The following is an 18,436-nucleotide window of genomic DNA, read 5'->3' as shown; positions in this document are numbered from 1 at the left end:
TATTTAATTGGCCCTTATAACAATCAGCATAATTAAAAACTGGGCTTTGAAATATGAAAGAGCTAAATTAATTCTTGGTTTGCCTCAGAAATCTGATTATTTGTCATTAATAAGGGTTATTACATACTTACTTTATTTGGATAAACATTTAAATATTTGAGTACAGATCTAAATTTATTTGAACTTTGACACAGAAGAGCCAAAAGGAAATGAATCAGAAAGCCTCATGAGACAACTGTTATTTCCTGTTTCCAACATGGTAGAATATGAAAATAGTCCTTTTAGCAACATTGAACCTTATAGCTCAGTTTCATTCCCATAAAGTAGTGTGACTGTATCATGAACTACTTGAGCTATTTTGAAAAAAGAGTTTTATTTTCTCTTTTAGATAGGGAGATTTTGAAGAAAATCATTGTCTTTTGTGGGTAGTAGGCATGGCTGGCTGTGAAGGTTTATTTCTGGTTCGGTGCTAAGGGATCATTCTTTGAAGGGTTCTGCTGACCATCTTAGGTATCATGAATTGAACCTGGCAATTCAAAGTGAGCTCCTTACCTGCCCTACTATCTCTTTGACCCAAGAAAATTATGTTTTATTCTGGTTTCCAAAATGAATTATTAAAATAAGTGAAGTAATCGAATTCCTAAATCTAGTCCCTCACCCATTATGCTATCTGTCTGGCCCTTAGAGTAACTTTTTTTAAGCTTAGAAATGTACATATCCGGGACCAGAGCAATAGCACAGTGGTATGGCATTTCTCTTGCACGTGGCCAACCCTGGATGGACCTGGATTCAATTCCTGGCATCCACATGATACCCCAAGCCAGCCAGGAATAATTTTTTTTTTATTTTTGGGCCACACCAGTGATGCTCTGGGGTTACTCTTGGCTATGCGCTCAGAAATGACTCTTGGCTCAGGAGACCATATGGGACACCGGGGGATCAAGCTGTAGTTCGTCCTGGGTCAGCAGTATGCAAGGCAAATGCCCTACTGCTGTGCCGTTGCTCTGGCCCTAAACCAGAAGTGATTTCTGAGCACAGAGCTAGGAGTAACCCTGAGCACTACTGAGTGTTACTCAAAAACCAAAATAAATAAAATAAATGTTAAAAAAAAGGGGGGGAGAAGAAAATGTACATAACCATGACTTATCTTTTTATTTGAATTATTTAAATAGAGTTGAGGTTAATCAGTCATTCTTAATTTTTATTTAATAAGATAATGATGATTTATGTGTAATTGTTAACTGGGTGATCCAAACCCTATCCAAATTCCAAAAGATCTGTTTCTTCCCAAGGCAATTTGTTCCATCCAGGAACAGAACAGAATTTCCAGTCAATCTGGTGTTGCCATTTGTCTGAAGTTTGAGGGTCAGCAACTACAGTGGAGCCTATAATCTCTGGAATTAAATCAAGATAGCATGGCCAACACTTCTCTGTTTTATGCTTATTCAGCTAGAAGAACTTTCTTCCTTGTCTTCTAAAAGTTATATATGTTTCGATGTATGTGTACACACACACACACACACACACACACACACATTTATGTGCCACTGTCGTGGATGGTTATTTTGCCTTTTAATAGTTTAGATGTTAGATAAGTCAGATATTCCTGGAGGGGGAACAGAGAGATAGTATAGTGGGTAGGGCATTTGCCTTGTATGTGGCCAACCCAGATTTGATTTCCGGAACTTTATAATCCCTTCAAGCCCTCCATAAGCATTTCTTGAGCACAGAGTCAGGAATAAGCCCTAGCCATCTCTGGGTCTGGACCAAAAAATAAAACACTGGAAAAAACCTGTAAAAATTCATGGAGGAAGAGTATAAGTAACATATATGAGCATGCAGATGGGAATGTGGAGCAGAAAATACTGCTGAGAAGATGGATGATGAGAAAGAAAGCCTTGGATGTTAAGTTGCTTGAGAAGCCAAATTTCTAAGCTGGGTGTAATTTGGGAAAGTTTCCCCAGTGTTGGAGAAGGGCGTTTGCTCTGGGCTGTCTATCTAGACATTCTCAAAAATGACACTTCGACATTCTCGAAGTAACTACAAGAAGCATTCTGATCTGAGCAAGTAACTCGAGGCTGTTGGCATTGAAATGTCCAATGAAGTGTAGTAGCTGAATGATGAAGAATAAATCTAGCTAACTGAGCCCTGGTCAAACTGAAATGAGTAGCAACATGCACATACAAGCACGTACAGAGCGGCAGTTTATAGCTAGATAAAACTTGACAACAGCGGAACTTCCTCTAGTGGAGCATGTTCTGAATGAATGAGCTTAGGAGGGGAGGGTCCTGGTATTGCAAGGATAAAAAGGTGACATTTCAGTTCTGATGACACACAGTTATCTCAATCTGCTGTTGGACTCATTTTCATTACCCAGAAAAGAAGGAAGTAACTTTTCACTATAATTCTCAGGCTCTGTGAGTTCTTCTAGAACAGAGAGGTTCTAAACTGATTTTCCCGACTTCCTTCTTCACAGGAAAAAGACTTAAATTAGAATTCCCTTTAAAGAGGACAGATGGAAAGTGGTCCTCAGATGCATCTAAAGCTGCCACTACCTGTCTGGATTGTTCCAGTGTCCCACAGGGGCCACTTGGGGGTAATGCTGTTCTCAGTCTAGGCTGCTTAAACTTTTTTTATGGTGTCCCTCTTTGACTTGAGATATTCTTACACAATGTCCCAGCCCACCTCTGTAGACTAAGCCAAGCTTCAGATACTATGTGCTCGGACTCTGGAGTCTCACCTTAGACCCTGGCAATTTCAGGTGACCTGGAACTGTTAGAAGGTGGCATTTTGGAGTTGCTTCATGCCTTCAGAGCATATATTGTGTATAGGACCCAGAGTGGCATATTAATTGTTAATTGACTATTTCTTCAGTGCTAGAAACTAGGGCTGGAGGTTCCCTGCAGATGGCCACATGGAAATAAAACTTATCCCCTTACAACTGTAGGCAGAGTTACAGGTACACATACCTGGGGTACTCTCCTGCCCTTAAAAGCCAGTGACTCTGGAACAAAGACTTGCAAGAAAGCAAGATTCAGGGAGATTGGTTTTCTTACTTTCAATGCACAGAAAGGCAAATGCTTTATTCTGTTGACTTTGAATAACTTAGCATTTCTCTATATCTTAACTATGGAACATGAGGTCTACGACAACTCAGCAACAAACTGACTTTATAGCAGATTAATCTGGAAGTATTCTTGATCCTTGTTTAGAGATGTATAATATTATATCCAGTCCTCCAGGAAGCCCTTTAAACAAGAAACTTGTTTGATTCCATCTTACTCATGGGGATCCCAAATTTATTTGACCTTGCACCTCATTTTATCTGAATATATATTAATGTTCCTTTGGACTTTAGAAGGATCCAGAGGTAGGAGACCATTCTAAGATAGGACATAGATAGATAAGAGAATGAAATCACCAGAAGTAAATTTTGTTTCCTTTTATGGGTTTGAGCCAAGAAATACTTGTATGTATGTACTTGTATGTATTTCAGCTGTTCTGGAGTTATCTTTCTTGTGAAAATCGTGAGATGTACTTAAAAAATGCTCAGGGATCCAACCCAGGGCCTCATGCTTATGAGTCATGCATTTACCACTATTGTAATATTCTGTCGCAACTGAGTTGAAGAGTAAACATTTTAGTCTAATTATGAGCAAACCATTTGCTCTAGAAAATACTTGAGACAGAGTGTTTCTTTATTTTAAAGATACTTTTTAGGTAAAATTGCCAAGTTATTTCTGGCTCTCAACTCACACGTGTAATATCTAATGGTTGCTTTAAGAAGTTAATTCCAGGGCTGGAGAGATAGCATGGCGGTAAGGCGTTTGCCTTTTATGCAGAGGTCATCGGTTCGAATCCTGGCATCCCATATGGTCCCCTGTGCCTGCCAGAAGCAATTTCTGAACCTGGAGCCAGGAATAACCCCTGAGCACTGCTGGTGTGACCCAAAAACCAAAAAAAAAAAAAAAAAAAAAAAAAGGAAGTTGATTCCCTTACAAATGTGCTCTCCGTATTACTCTGCCAAGTTTTTAGTGGTCCAGTGATAACTGTTAAGCACAAATCCTATTATAGCTGAATCAAAGATATGTCATTAAATAGAAAGCATAAATATTTTAAAAGGGTTTTGAAACTAAGATTTACTCCCAGGAATAAAGGCATTTGAAAACAATCTTAGTGGGTCTTCTCAACAAATTAATTCCTTCTCTGCCCAAACATTAAAACACATCTGCTGGGGCCGGCGAGGTGGCGCTAGAGGTAAGGTGTCTGCCTTGCAAGCGCTAGCCAAGGAAAGATCACGACCCTGGTTAGATCCTCCCCAAGCCAGGGGCAATTTCTGAGCGCTTAGCCAGGAGTAACCCCTGAGCATCAAATGGATGTGGCCCAAAAAAACAAAAATAAAAACAAACAAACAAACAAAAACACATCTGCTTAACTTTTATTAATATGGCTTACTATGTTAATATGTTTTATCCATAGAGGCCAGCAAGCTGGTGATGTCCTATGTCGCAGCTGTTTGTGGAAAAGGAGCAGAAGTGAATCAAGTCAAGGAGCAGCTTTTACAGTCCAACCCAGTCCTGGAAGGTAGGTGTGTTGTTGGGTCACTGAGACTCCCTATGCTGGCCAGCATTTGGGGCATTTCAGGAACCATGTGAGCTGGGCATTGGGGCTGAGGAGAGAGGCCAAAAGAGATCCACCCATCACCTGGATTGTATCATGAGTCTTTAGTGTCCTTGGCATCTGAAGTTTAAAAGAGGAAATAGTTCACTTATGCCCCAGGAGCTTTACCACTTAGAATAGTTTTTCTCTCATAATAATTATTGAACTACAATTCAATATTGCTTAAAGGAATATGCTGATCTCAGCATTTGGCTTGGTAGCTAGGAAACACTCGGTAGCAGAGAACAGTGGAGATGCAGGGCTATTGTTTTTGATTCAGGAGAAAACTCATGGCTGGATATTTCTGTTATTAAGGAAACCTGGGAGGAACCTGAGGAACATTTTAGGGCCAGTATTATCAGGATAACAGAAAGCCTAATTATAACTCTGGAGTTCAGATTCTGATGTTGGTCTTCTGAGAGGTTTGCTCAGAACAGCATGTAAAATGCCATATGCTGGAGCCTAACACCACCGAAATGACTCTTACTCTCTGGCATAGAAATCTGATGTTTAAGCACTGGGAAAGTAGATTTCCTGAGAGTCGTCTTGGTCTTCAGGCAACACCTTTAGTTTTGTGCACACATGAGCTCCTAATTGTGTTTAAGTTTGTGGGAGGTGGGATGAGAAGTGATGAGGAAACAGCTCCTGAGTTTACTTGAATTTAACTACCTCCCAAAGGCTGCATCTTTAGATACTATCACATATGAGTTTGCAGATGGAACAAACAATTCAGATAATTTAAATATCAAATCAATGCCGAGATCAATCCTCTTATAATACAGTGGATGTTAGCATAAAGGTTGGTATAGGGCTGTTGGGGCCAGAGTAAGGCTATTAAGTGCTTCACAAGATGGTTAGAAGAATCCCTTTCCTCTATACATTAGATGCCTCCTGGATTGTATTGAAAATGTCTCCAGATTTTTACCAGTATCCCCCAAAGAGATTTAAAAAAATACTGATGTTAATAAGAGTCTTTGGTCTAAGAATAGTTTGATTCAACCCTTTGTTCCAAGAAATGTACGACCAAGATTTAATATTGGTGTAGCTATCATACTCTACTTTGTGTAGAGGCAAAACCCCATGGATTGTCTTCATTACTCAGGCCTAATTCATCCTTTCATTTATTACAAGGAGACATCAAGGAGTTTATCCCCCTGATAGTGAAGTAAGTGGGAGGCCAAGACCCAAACATTACATTGCTCTAGATTTCTTTTCTTCCCTTTCATATCTCAGTGATGATACTGTTAGACAGTGTTACATTTTCCATCTTACTGTTTCAGGATTTGGCTTCTTATTTACTGACTTTTGCTTTTAGATTAGGGTGCTATTTTGTGCCTTATATTTCTGTATGTGCTTATTTAAGAATGCCTTGATCTGAAGGAGCAACACTGTGGAATTTACAGCTCCCATCTGTGATTAGAAGCTGGGCCTTTGTTCAGTGGTGTTTGAAACTAGGTCTTGGTGTAGGAGCTAGAAGCCATGTTTACATGCTATGTATTATCTTTTATGGCTTCTGCTGAAAATGAATATTTAGAACAATGAAGTTAAAAAGAAACCGATTGAGGAATGTGTCTCAAGTGTTCTATAATGGAACTCTTGTTTTTGATTCTGTGACTCATATAAAAGACTTCAGTGTTTAGTAAATGTGCAACTCAGATCTACTTGATGAAAAGATGGTTTATGGTTTGCAAAATGGTGCCCAAAGAAGGTGGGTTTTTTTTTTTTGAAGTAATTCCTCTTGCCCTGGACCTTCAAGTCACAATTAAACTACCCTGTATATGTCAACTTCTCAAGCTAGAATTTTGGGCTGTGCTGAGAGGAGCTAGATTAGCTTGGCATCCCTCTCTGTTCACACTTACTCAAAGGTCTGGCCTGTAAAATTGCTACAGTCCTCATGAGAATGAGGTGCAACCCTCACTTTGGTCAAGGTTGCATTGAATACGTGTCTCAGCTCTGGGGTAAGCACTGAGTCTCTTCGGCCAACATTCTCTTTAGTTATCTCTGGGCGCATGCACCCTCATCCAACACAGAGTTTCAGCTCATTTTCACCAGACACAAGTGGTATAGCCAGAGTTACCAGCCCATCTACTGCTCCAATTGGAATCTGATATAAGAATTTGCTGTGTTGACTTTGTAAATTTTATATTGGTACATTTATATATTTGAGGGGGTTATATCACACCCAGCAATGCTCAAGGATAACTTCTGATTTGGGGATTTTATATTATGAATGAATTAGATTTAATAGATTTAACTTAATTAATTTAATTAGATTTATAATATTTGATGGCAGGCTTTTACTTTACAGAGATGAACTAATGAAACAAACACCTTGAGCCTATTGGAAAAGTTAGTTTGTAAATCGTATTGCTTCTGAATTTTAGAGTTATTATTTAGTCACATTTCAGTAGATTTGTTTTAGATTTAAACAGTTTAATATTTCTCGTGTTTTGTTTTCATTTTTTTCCCCCATTCTGGAAGCCTCAGGCATTTCCACTTAACCTTTTGTAACATCAAGTAGTTATTTCTGAACTAACCTTTTACACTGATGATAATGCTGGGAGAGCATTGAATTCCTGCTTGTTAGCAATCAATTACTGTCAAAAACAGTAAGAGGTGCTGTATAAAATAATAATTAGAATGGGAAAGGTTAAATTTATAATAATACTTCAAAATTCCATGATATTTTTATAAAATTATAATAAGACATGGATACTTTAATTACTTAAGAGTTCTGTAAGTACAATTCTATGGAAATTTTAGATAATGTTATTGCTTCAAGTTATATTTTCTAGGATGTAGAAATAGCATTACTTTCCACTTACTTTTAAAGTTAAAATTATTTTTCTTCCAATTTAATCATACATTTGTTTCTTTCTAGCTTTTGGAAATGCCAAAACTGTAAGGAATGACAACTCCTCTAGATTTGTAAGTATTTGTATAAATATATGTTAACACCAATATTTAGTTTATATATATGGGGTATTTAATAATTAGTTGGTATTTAATATGTCTTAATGCATATGTGTAAAAACTAAAGAATACCACCACTGTTGAGACTTGAAAGTTTTAGAATTAATTTTTCTTTCTGAAATTTTCTTTGTAGTTCTTCTTGGAGTAACAAGTTATTTTTATTTCATGTGTATAAAATTCCATGCACAGTATAAATGTACCTGTTTGGGATAACTCTTTCTGAGTTTTTATATATAGAAATGGTAGAGAAACAGAAATTAACTAGAAAGAATAAAACTGGGTTTAGTTTCTATATTGTATAACTCTTGTCCTTTAATTAATAGCACTTCAAGTGGGATAGGGCTATGTTTTAAAATGTTAAGAAGCTCAAATCAATAGACGTGGCTACTATTGGGGCAGGAAGAGTGACAGGAACAAATGATAAAAATCAAAGGTAAATGTTTTGGGTTTTTTTGGTTGAATTGGGAAATACTAATTCTGCTAATGGAAACTTCTCCAACTTTACGTTAGCTTCTATTCCCGAATCAGCCACTGGGATCCCCCAAGTAGGGATGTTCTCCCTTGTGTCTCTCTTTAGTCTCTACAGAGACAGATGCAGCTGTGATGGTGGCATATTGAAATTGGTCTCATCTTTTTGGTTCAATGATTGTGTGTCCATTTACATTACAGATATATTTGCATATGCATCTGAGGCCATTTTAATCCTTTCCACTTTCTTACCTGAGACACATCTTGCTTTTTTATGCCCCGAAATCCTTCTCTCCATGTCCCCCATGCCTTTTTTACCTTCTTGCTTAAGGCAAGAGAATGAACCCAAGCCAGAGAGAACTTTGATGTTTTATAAAGTAGAATGCTAAATTTTTTTCCTTCTCTCCCATGAAGTTTTTCCATTAGATTAGCCCCTAAAGGATTTGAACCTATTCTCTTCCTGTTGTGGTAATATGGCTAATCTCATTATAAAGTGGAAAAGCCAGTGTGGTGACTTAGAAATAATTCCTGTAGATCATCCTCCTTTGGTGGTTAGAGATTTTATTTTTTCTATGTGCAAATTATGTAAGTACACACATAGTTTTCAGTGTATGTGCAAATATATTTAGTCTAGAGATGATAAACATGCAGCAGCCAATTTTGATGAAAGAGGCCTTGATGTTTGGTGATAGTTGAAACTCTAGTCAAAGGTTAGTGTGTGATCTGGCTTATTAAGAAATATCAGATATAGGGCTGGAGAGATAGCAAGGAGGTAAGGAATTTGCAGAAGGTCATTGGTTCGAATCCTGGTGTCCCATATGGTTCCCTGAGCCTGCCAGGAGCGATTTCTGAGCTTGGAGCCAGGAGTAAACCCTGAGCACTGCTGGGTATGACCCAAAAACCAAAAAAAAAAAAAAAAAAAAAAAAAAAGAAAAAAGAAATATCAGATAAATCTCATTCTAACATGGGTATTAGGATATGAGAGTAATACTTGATCATAGGCTAGATATTTTCATTCCATTTGTAGTAATTTATCTGCTTTGCCAACTGTGACTTGAACACTAACATGCTTAATTCCATAATAAATTTAAATTTACTACAATATATAACAGTGATATCTTACATTGAGGACATTAAATTTCTTTCAACACCTTTGACTGAAAAACTTATCTCAGAGTGACCAAGAGACAGAATGACTGAGAGATGGTTCAGCTGCCTTTCCTGCAGCTGACTTGAGTTTTGTTCCTGGTATCTCGTATTGTCCCTTCAATCCTATCAAGACATAATCCTAAGCACAGAGCCAAGAATAAGCCCTGGGCATTTCTGGCTGTGGCCAAAAATATAAATACTAAAAGGAATGAAAAAGAAAAGTATGTATGATTTTTCTCTGAGAATGTGGCCCTCTGCAGTGTCCCAGTGACACCTGCTTCTCAAAATGGCTTTTTAGAACATATTTTAGAACCTGCTCTTATTTCCAGGAATGTCCATCCAGAAGCAGATTGGAATATTTTCTCTTTAGAGAGGGACCAGTTAGTTTTGTTTTTGTTTTACATCTGGTTCTGTGCTCAGAGATTACTCCTGGAGGTGCTTGGAGGATCACATGGGGTGTCAGGGATCAAACATGGATTAAGGCAGCTTCCTTGTCTTCTAAATTATCTCTCTGGCCTCTGGACTGACGTTTTTGAAAAGAAAATACAGCAAATCTCCAATGGACTGTTTTAAAGTTTTGTCTCCTAAAGAAAAGAGAGGGATAGATATTATTTGTTCACCTGCTTTGTTCCGAAGATGAACTCAAGCACTGCAAAAGATAGGAAAGAAACTTCAGGAGTACAGATAGCATGCAAGCATGTTTAAGAATTTTCTTTAAGACAGGTTTCCTTGGTCTCTGCTTGTGGCTTTTAGTCCTGTCCCCATGAGCAGGGCGTGAACTTTGCAAAGGTCTATGCTCTGTGTTTGCAAAATCCGAGGGCTCCTGACCTTGTAAACTCACAGGTCTGGTCCTAGGATCTTTGCATCTCTTTATATCCATATAATGAAAATATCCCATCTGATGTCTGCATTTGCTAGAGTTGACAATAAGACTAGAGCACATACAAAAGTTGCTGTGGACCTGATCTGGGAAGAATAGTCAAAGCTTCTCTTGCAGTGTTTGGAGTTTAGCTTCTGCTGATTGGGTTTATTCTGTCAGTGGGGGAAGCGCTGGTTATTCCAGAGCCAATAAGAGCTGGATCAGTACCCAGTGTTGAGAGGGTGTCAGGATGCAGCTGAACCAAAAGAATGAGTGCCCTTTGGGGGTCTAGCTGAATTTCTTTGCTGCCTTTGATTTTCTCCTGCTCAGCCTTCTTTTTAGTCTGTACACAGAGTTTATTTTTTTCCTTCTCTTCAATACTCTTTCTTGCCCCTTGACTCCCCTAAGACATCAGAGAGTTTGCATTCTAACTCATCCTCCCCACTCCCACCTATGTTCTGGTTGTGTCACTTGCATCGTCCAGAACATTCCATCAGCATCATTTCCTTGCTTGAATGATCAGACCTTGTCCTAGGAAGTTCTCCTTTCTCTCCTCCTTCCTGGCTGTACCCCTTCTCTACCTCCCGCTAAAGTAGAGTGGCAGTGCCTGTAAGATACCTGGGCAATGTTCTTAGACTTTTTAAACTATGAATTCTGCCTTTCTCTCCTTTTCCTTCCTCCCAGCAACCTGTATTTAGACTCTGAGGATCTCAACAAGATCTACTTGTCTGTTTTTCTGCTCTTGTTCTTAACTGCCAACATTTCTTCCATGTTCCATCATTTGCATTTGGTCTCACTTCCCCTATCCAGCTTTCTTTGATGGTGGATGAATTGGGGGTGGCTCTGCTCTTCCCTGTTGTGGTATTATCTGTGGGGAATCTCAATCTTTAGTGCTCACCCACATGCTCACTTGCTGTGGTACTCACACTTATTTAGTTGTGATGCTCATTCAGACCTAGTTGTGGGGAGCCACAGATGGTACTCCTGTTGTGCCTTTTTGGAGGTCTCAGGCACTTAGAGCTACTGGGCATGGGCTCAGTTTCTGTGGATGATGCTAGAACTGTGACTCTTGGCCTCAGGCTTGCAAGGTAGAACCTTGTTTTGCACTGACAGTCTTGCTTTTGCTCTATTTTACTCCAGCCAACTTGCCAGAGTGATGTACAGAAGGCCAGATCACTCCTTTTTCTGTTTTGGTTTTGGGTTTTGAGGCTCTGGTAGCTCTCCAGGGTTATTCCTGGCTTTGTTCTTAGAACTTACTCCTGGTAAGCTTGGTGGGACGATATGGATATTGGGGATCAAACCAGGATCGGCTGCTTGCAAGCCCAACTCCCTAAACACTGTGCTATTTAAATACTCCAACCCCAAGACAAATCACTTTTGATATCTTTGGAACAAACATTTATTGACATATCTTTATTGTCTTAATACTTTGCTGCGCTCCCAAATTCTCAGCGATATTTCACCAGTTACCTGCCTTTCCCGTCTCTCTTCCATTCTTGCTTTGGCTGGGCTTCTGCTACTTCTCTCTTATTTCTACTCTTTGTTTTTAACACCATGACCCAATCTGGGATGTATGCCTCGTCATGGCAAGGTGCTATTTATTTATCTCCATTTTGCTCTTTGAGAATGGGACTTGTGCTTTGCTTTCCATTGCACCTGCTTTAGGATCCTGGCAATGACTAGTAGTCTCTTGCTTACTGAATAAACGATGCTTTGGGGGAAGGCCAGAGAACATGCATGAATTAATAAAAATGCCCCGACTGCATTGCTGATTAAATATCAGGTGGCCTGTTTTGTCTCTCTTCCCACTATTTTGAAAATGGAAAGACTGAAGTAGTTTTTCAGAAGATCTATTTACATACTATCTACAAGGAACAGGAAACAAAATCAAAGATTACTTTTTAGACTGATATACCCTTTTTTTAAACAAGAAGCAGCTGTCATGGTTATTCTATTATGTTTGTTACTCTTTAACTAGACTGTTACAACCAATTCTTTAGAAGTATGAAATTTTATGTTGTTTCTGTATGTTTTAAGTTTTAAGGGTACAATGAATCTAGGGTATATATTGCTCTTTTAGATCAAAAGTCAAAAAGTAATAATGCTACTAGGTCTTTGATTCTGAGCTGGTCACACCACAAAATCATGCATTTGTTTGATCAGATGTAAGAGTAAAATTTGTGTTCCTTTTTTTTTTTAATCCACTATCTGGCATGTTTGACATTTTTACCATAACTTAGATCATCTTTTACCTCTTAAAAGGAAATACCAGTTTTCCCAGTTAGTGAACATAAAAGTGAAACATAAAATTTTTTTTTTACCATACCCAGTAGCACTGACACCTGGATCTGTACCCAGAAATCACTTTTGGTAGTTGTGGGGTACCATATACGATGCCAGGAATTGAACCCAAGCAAACATCCTACCTGCTGTGCTCTTGTTCCAGCAATACAAGCTCTTTTTATTCTACCTTGATTTTATTTATTCTTAGTTTCACACTTTAGAAGTTTGAAACATGTCACTGATATGGAAAAAATACAGGATAGCTGAGATATAATCTTCAAATTAGCCAATGGGATACAGTTAATTTTCCACAAATGGTGTATTTACTATGAATCATTTATGGAAGCATCATGTTTTGCATTGTAGTTACCCATATTGTGTCACTCTTAATTGCATTTAGGCAAATGTATAAAAATATAAGGGCTTGAATGCTGTTCTCTGAGAAATTGTACTGACTAAATATTTTAAATTACTTTTTGGCAGGGCAAATATATGGACATTGAGTTTGATTTTAAAGGCGATCCACTGGGAGGAGTAATAAGTAACTGTGAGTATTTCATTTCAATCCTCTTGAAAAAGATGAGAATGCAAATAATATTTAAAATAGGGGTTTAGAACTAATATGCATGTGCATGGAAATTAAAAAAAAATACTATGCCTTCAATGTTTAAGGAGTTACATAAGTTTTATGGCCTTATATTGCTTTGTGTACTGCTAAGAAATGTTTTAATGTACTACAATCTGGGGACTTGAGGGACAAAGTAATTGTACATGGACTCTGTTTTATTTTTCTTAATGTCCTTTGGCTGAAAGTTCAAAATTAATGTACCAGCAAGGGGATTTCTTCTGAGAATTCTGTTTATGGGTGATTGTCCTTCCACTGTAACTTTACCTTGTCTTCTTTCTTTGTACCTTTGTTCTCATAATTAAAAATAAAAAATTAAAAAAAAACGTCAATATCTACACCAAAACAAAGAAGTCAAAAATCAATCAATCAATCAATCAATAAAATAGGGGTTTAGATACTTGGATCTTCCAGACATAGGGATGAAAAAAACCTTTTTATTATATAGACCTATATATATATACATATATATACATACTTAGACTTTCTATATATATCAGTCTATCTTGGAATATTTATTTTATTTTCAAATATTTTTAGAATTTAAAACCTTCAAATCTTTTCCTTGGACCTAATTTATATAAGTAAACTCAAGAAATAATCCAGAGCTTGCAAGATAGCAGAAAGGGGAGCAGCCCATGCCTGCATGCATGAGGTTTTGAGTTTGCTCCCAGTATCATGTCCCAGGTCTTGACCCTCTGCTGATGCCCCCAAAGAAAGCTGGAGTGAACTGGGCCTGACTTTAAGACCTGAAACAGCAGGTGCATACCTGGGAAGCAAAAACCAAAAAAAAAAAAAAAAAAAAAAGGGACAAAAATAGTCTAGTCATATTTTATACTCTCTAGGTCTTTCATGCAATAAGGAGATAAAAAGATTGATGAAAAGCTTTTCCTTTCATCCTACCTCCGCTGCTACATGCATTAATATTCAGGGTTTACTGCTGGCTCTGTGCTCAAGAATCCCTTTTGGAGGACTTGAAAACAAGGTACAAAACTGGGAGAGTTTATCTTCTTGAATAATATTTTTCTGTAATAAAAATGCAAGTAAATTTTAATTTAATAACCTTACGGTAACATTTATCCAAGATATTCATTTAAGATAGATCTTAAAATTTTATTGTGAGAAATTTTGTCGATCATTAAAATGCTATATACCTATTTGTAGAAGAACTGACTTATTAGTATTCATTCATAATTTGTGGTTATGGAAATCAAATGCTGTCTAGCAGATGAAGCGCTTAAGAACATTGTATGAGGTCACCTCAACAGAGTCTACAGAGTAGGAACTGGAACTGGAACCTGGGATCCATGCTGGGAATCAAACTTGTGCAGTTCTGCCCAGTGTTGATTTCAGAGCTGCTTTGTTTGAAACAGTTGTGATGAGCATTCAGAATTTGCCCTGTTCCTGTCTGTTTATTCTCTGAAGTCTTGATATGTCTGAAGACCACACTCTTACACTGTACTCAGGTCTCTCAGCAACCTGTGGTGCCCTTGGGATTGTTAGGATTAAAAATATATTTGAACTAGTGGGGCGAAAACCAGCAAATATTATTATTAGTTACCGAAAAGATTTTGCTTTTGACATATTAGCAAATGGCATTACTTTTTCACATGAGATTTTATAATGACCTCTAAATGTTAAATAAGATAAAACACGACAAGGATAGTAAAGCAGGAAATAGGTAGTCAGAACTTTTAAATATCCAAGCTGTCCCTAAGACCTTACCGGTGATTTTTAAAGTTAGTTTGTTAAATAATGTGCAGTTCTTTCTCACCAATGGCACACATTTCTAGAGGGATCTTTTAGGGCTATAGTGCTCTCATCATTGAGATGATAAGATTGAGTTGAATGGATTCTGTATTTATTAGCATTTTCAACATTCTGCAATTTTTCACTAACTTTTCCATTTTAATTTACCTTGCTACACTGCATTCCATGCACTGGGATTATCTGTAGTTATAAAGTATGTAAATGCTAGAAAAATGTCTTGAAAAACAAGTTTTAGCATGAAGCAAAATAAAGTCCTACTTAGCCTAAATGATTTTTTGATATTTTTAGGGGGTCAACCCCTTAATAATGTGGCTATTTCTGGTTCTGTACTCAGGAATTACTCCTGGTGAGTGGGTTCTCAGGAGACCATATCAAATGACTGGAATTAAACTCTTGTCAGTTCTGTGCAAGGCAGGCATCCTATCAGCTATACTATTCCTCCACATCTTGATGTGTTAAATATGGAAGCAAAATTACTGAAACAGATTTATTTGTGTCACCAAAAGCAAATTAGTATAGCTCTCTTATGACATGTAATTCCCTCCCTTCATTGTGTCAACTGCAGTCAAGAGCTGTCAAGAAAAATGGTCTCCATTTAGGGACACCATTTTAGGGAATGATTCATATTCATTCCCCCAAATGTCCATAAAACTTTTTAATTCATTTTGCAAGACAAATTAGCTCTAGCAATTGATGTAATAAATAACAAGCTTTGCTAAATGAGGTTAAATTTACTTCCTTAAAAAAACGTAGAACTTTTGTATGTGAATATTCTAGAATGATTGAGTCAGTATTTCTTTTGAAAACCCTTGGAATAGAAAGAAATAAAATGACTTTATTGTGATCATTTGAACATAATATATTTTAAGATTCTAAGTTCCAAATGTGAATCTTGTCCTGATCCCTAGCTTTTACTGTTTCCATGGATAATAAATATTATACACTCAATTCTTTTCCAATTAAGATGATCATGTCATTATGAATGGATTTCATATGGTGTTTGTTAGGTTCCCATAGTAGAATGCCATGAAGTTTGTAGTAGTGGGAATACCCCAGTATTTTAGTGTGCCCTTTGCTGTAGAAGGGAAAGGATACATGGGCAGAGAGAGCAGGGAATTTCCCCCTGTTTGGAGGTGACTCAGAGGTAGTCATGGGGCATGTGCTGTCGTTCAGGGGGTTTGCTCACCTGGTAAGCAAACCCTCTCTTGTTTTCTCCAAGTTTCTTAAGTCCACTTCTTATTTAGCTAAGCAAAGAAGACAAGATCTGCTATTGTGTAGAAATGTTTTGTGCTTCCTTGACCAGCAGCTGCCTAGAGAAAGCAGAAATTATTGTTGGCTGTAATTATTACCTTGTAATCAGCAGATTACCTGAGCCATTGTATACCAGGAAGTGAAAAAGAAACCTCAGTAACTCAGTGTCATTTGAAAAGAGGTCTGGAAGAACATTTCAGTCGAGGAAGCTAAAGACTGCCCAAATTTATAGTATCAGTGAGAAAGGTGTGAAAATTGAAAAAGAGACATACATTTGCTTCAATAGATAATAAAGGGCAGCACATCCAGATGTTTGTGAAATAATGTCTCGTGTGCTTTGTTAATGATTTGTCTTGTTAAGACTTATTTATTGGTGTCCATATTTGTAACTATGTGAAATAATGTCTCGTGTGCTTTGTTAATGATTTGTCTTGTTAAGACTTATTTATTGGTGTCCATGTTTGTAACTAGACATAGAGGAAAACTGTTGCTTTTATGACTAGGCACTAGATGACAAATTTGGACTGGAGAAAAACACTGTACATTTTTAAGGGCATTTACCTTATAACAGAATAAACACGTGAGAAGACTGTCCTGCTCACAGTAGTTTGTCAAAGGTCTGCTTTGATAGCTGACACAAACATGTCAGCCAGTGCTGGGGAGGGAGTCAGAGTGGTTTTTCTGTTTCAATCTGGGACCATATCTATCAACGTACTGTTGCAACCCTTACGGGCTTATCTAACTGTTGTGTTTAGTATATAAACAAAAGAGAGCCTGGTACCTCCTTCTCTGTGCCTCCCTTGCTTCTTTGAAATGGGGCTCACTATACTGGTCTCATGAGGCAGAGATTTTGGTTAACATCTAAAGCACTTCTTAGTGCTTGACACATAGTAACCACTCAATAAATATTTGCTTTAAAAGACCAGGAAGATCTTCCCAGAGGTGCTTGCTTTGTATATGCCTGCTTGGTATGTGGGAAGCCTGAGTTTGATTCCTGGAACCACATGGATTCCCCTGCACACCACCAGGAGGGACTCCAACCAACTTTTTAGGGTTGTTCCTAATTAGGATCATTAGAGAACCCCCTGATCCCCACCACCCCCAAAGCCACAATCAATAAATAAAAAGTTTTCCTCTTTTAAATTACTGTATACTCAATTATGATCTCCTGCCCATCCAGATCTTTTGCCCAGCAAGGACTAAAGACTTAGGATGTTTAGTTTATGGTTAAAAGGAAGCAACTAAAATAGTATCTGACATTTAATATGTATTTGTTAAGTCACACATGCACTATGTTCAGCAGTTTCTCACAGATAAATGTATTTTTAAAAGTTTATTCTTTCTTGGAATTTTTTTCCTGTGAGGGCCTGGGAGTGGGAATTTTGGGTGACACTCTGCAGTGCTTGGGTTCTACCTGCTCTAGGGTCATTCCTAGTGGTGCTGGATATGGGAGTGGGATGTCATACTACAGTTCAGGGGTTGGCCTGGGGTTGCCACATGGAGGCAAGTGCCTTAAGCCCTGTTCTGTCTCTTTGATCCCTTTCTTGGATAATTTTATCTGCATATCCCATGCCAGTCCTTTTAAAAGATAACTTTTTCTAAGTCACAAAAAGGTCATGTTATTTGTAGTCAAATTGCATGTTATTGGCTTCACTGTATATCCTGCAAATAGTACTGTGATCCTGTCTGTGACTTTCGAAGAAGAGTAAATGTTGAGTTTGGACTGTGGTCTAGTAGTAACTACTGTGGTCCAATAGTACTACAGCAAACCACCCCATAGGAAGGTGAAATAACATCTTTTTTATATGATTTTGAATTCTGTGGGTCAGGAATACAGATGGAGCCTAAAAGATGGGGTTGATTTCCAGGATCTTTGGGTTTTCCACTCAGAAGATGCACAGATAGGGGCTGAGTTGTAATTTATGGAGGTCTTGTCGTTTGCATTTCAGGCTTCCAGGTTGGGACAATGCAAAGGTTGGGTTCTGCTGGGACTGTGGACCAGAACTGTCTAACTTGGAGTTGCTATCATTTAGGTCTCTCATATCATGATGATAAGGTACTGAATAGGAGTGTTCTAGAAGGAAACATTCTCTCATTTTCTCAGTAGAAATTCCAGTAGAAACAGGGGAAGGCCTGAGAAGTAGCCCGGAAGCCATACAGTGTCATTTCATTAAATGTCACTGTAGGCTGAGGAGGGTGCCTGGTTTTGGAGACACTGAGGTGCAGACCAGAAGTTGAATAGCAAAGGATATATTCCCATTTTATTTTAAGTAATCTCAGTGTACTATTCTCAGAAATGGTGACAACAATTTTTCACCTTTGTCCACATGCTTGGACAGTCCCCTTTCTTAATGACTAGGCCGTGATCCTGGTTTTTGGTCAACAAATTGGACTCAATG

General features: G+C 37.9%; 1 protein-coding gene across 1 annotated transcript in view; it reads left to right on the top strand.

Annotated features, from left to right (window-relative positions):
* MYO1B (myosin IB) overlaps positions 1–18,436 on the top strand; it is a 179,305-nt gene that overhangs the window by 91,711 nt on the left and 69,158 nt on the right. The window contains exons 5-7 of the mRNA XM_049773173.1: positions 4,480–4,584; positions 7,541–7,587; positions 12,875–12,938. Of these exons, the coding sequence (XP_049629130.1) occupies positions 4,480–4,584; positions 7,541–7,587; positions 12,875–12,938 (216 nt within the window). The remainder of the gene's footprint in view (positions 1–4,479; positions 4,585–7,540; positions 7,588–12,874; positions 12,939–18,436) is intronic.

Source organism: Suncus etruscus, chromosome 5, assembly GCF_024139225.1.
Source record: "Suncus etruscus isolate mSunEtr1 chromosome 5, mSunEtr1.pri.cur, whole genome shotgun sequence".
In the NCBI taxonomy this organism is placed as follows: domain Eukaryota; kingdom Metazoa; phylum Chordata; class Mammalia; order Eulipotyphla; family Soricidae; genus Suncus; species Suncus etruscus.
The sequence above is the reverse complement of the archived record's forward strand: the minus strand, read 5'-3'. Positions and strand labels throughout refer to the sequence as shown.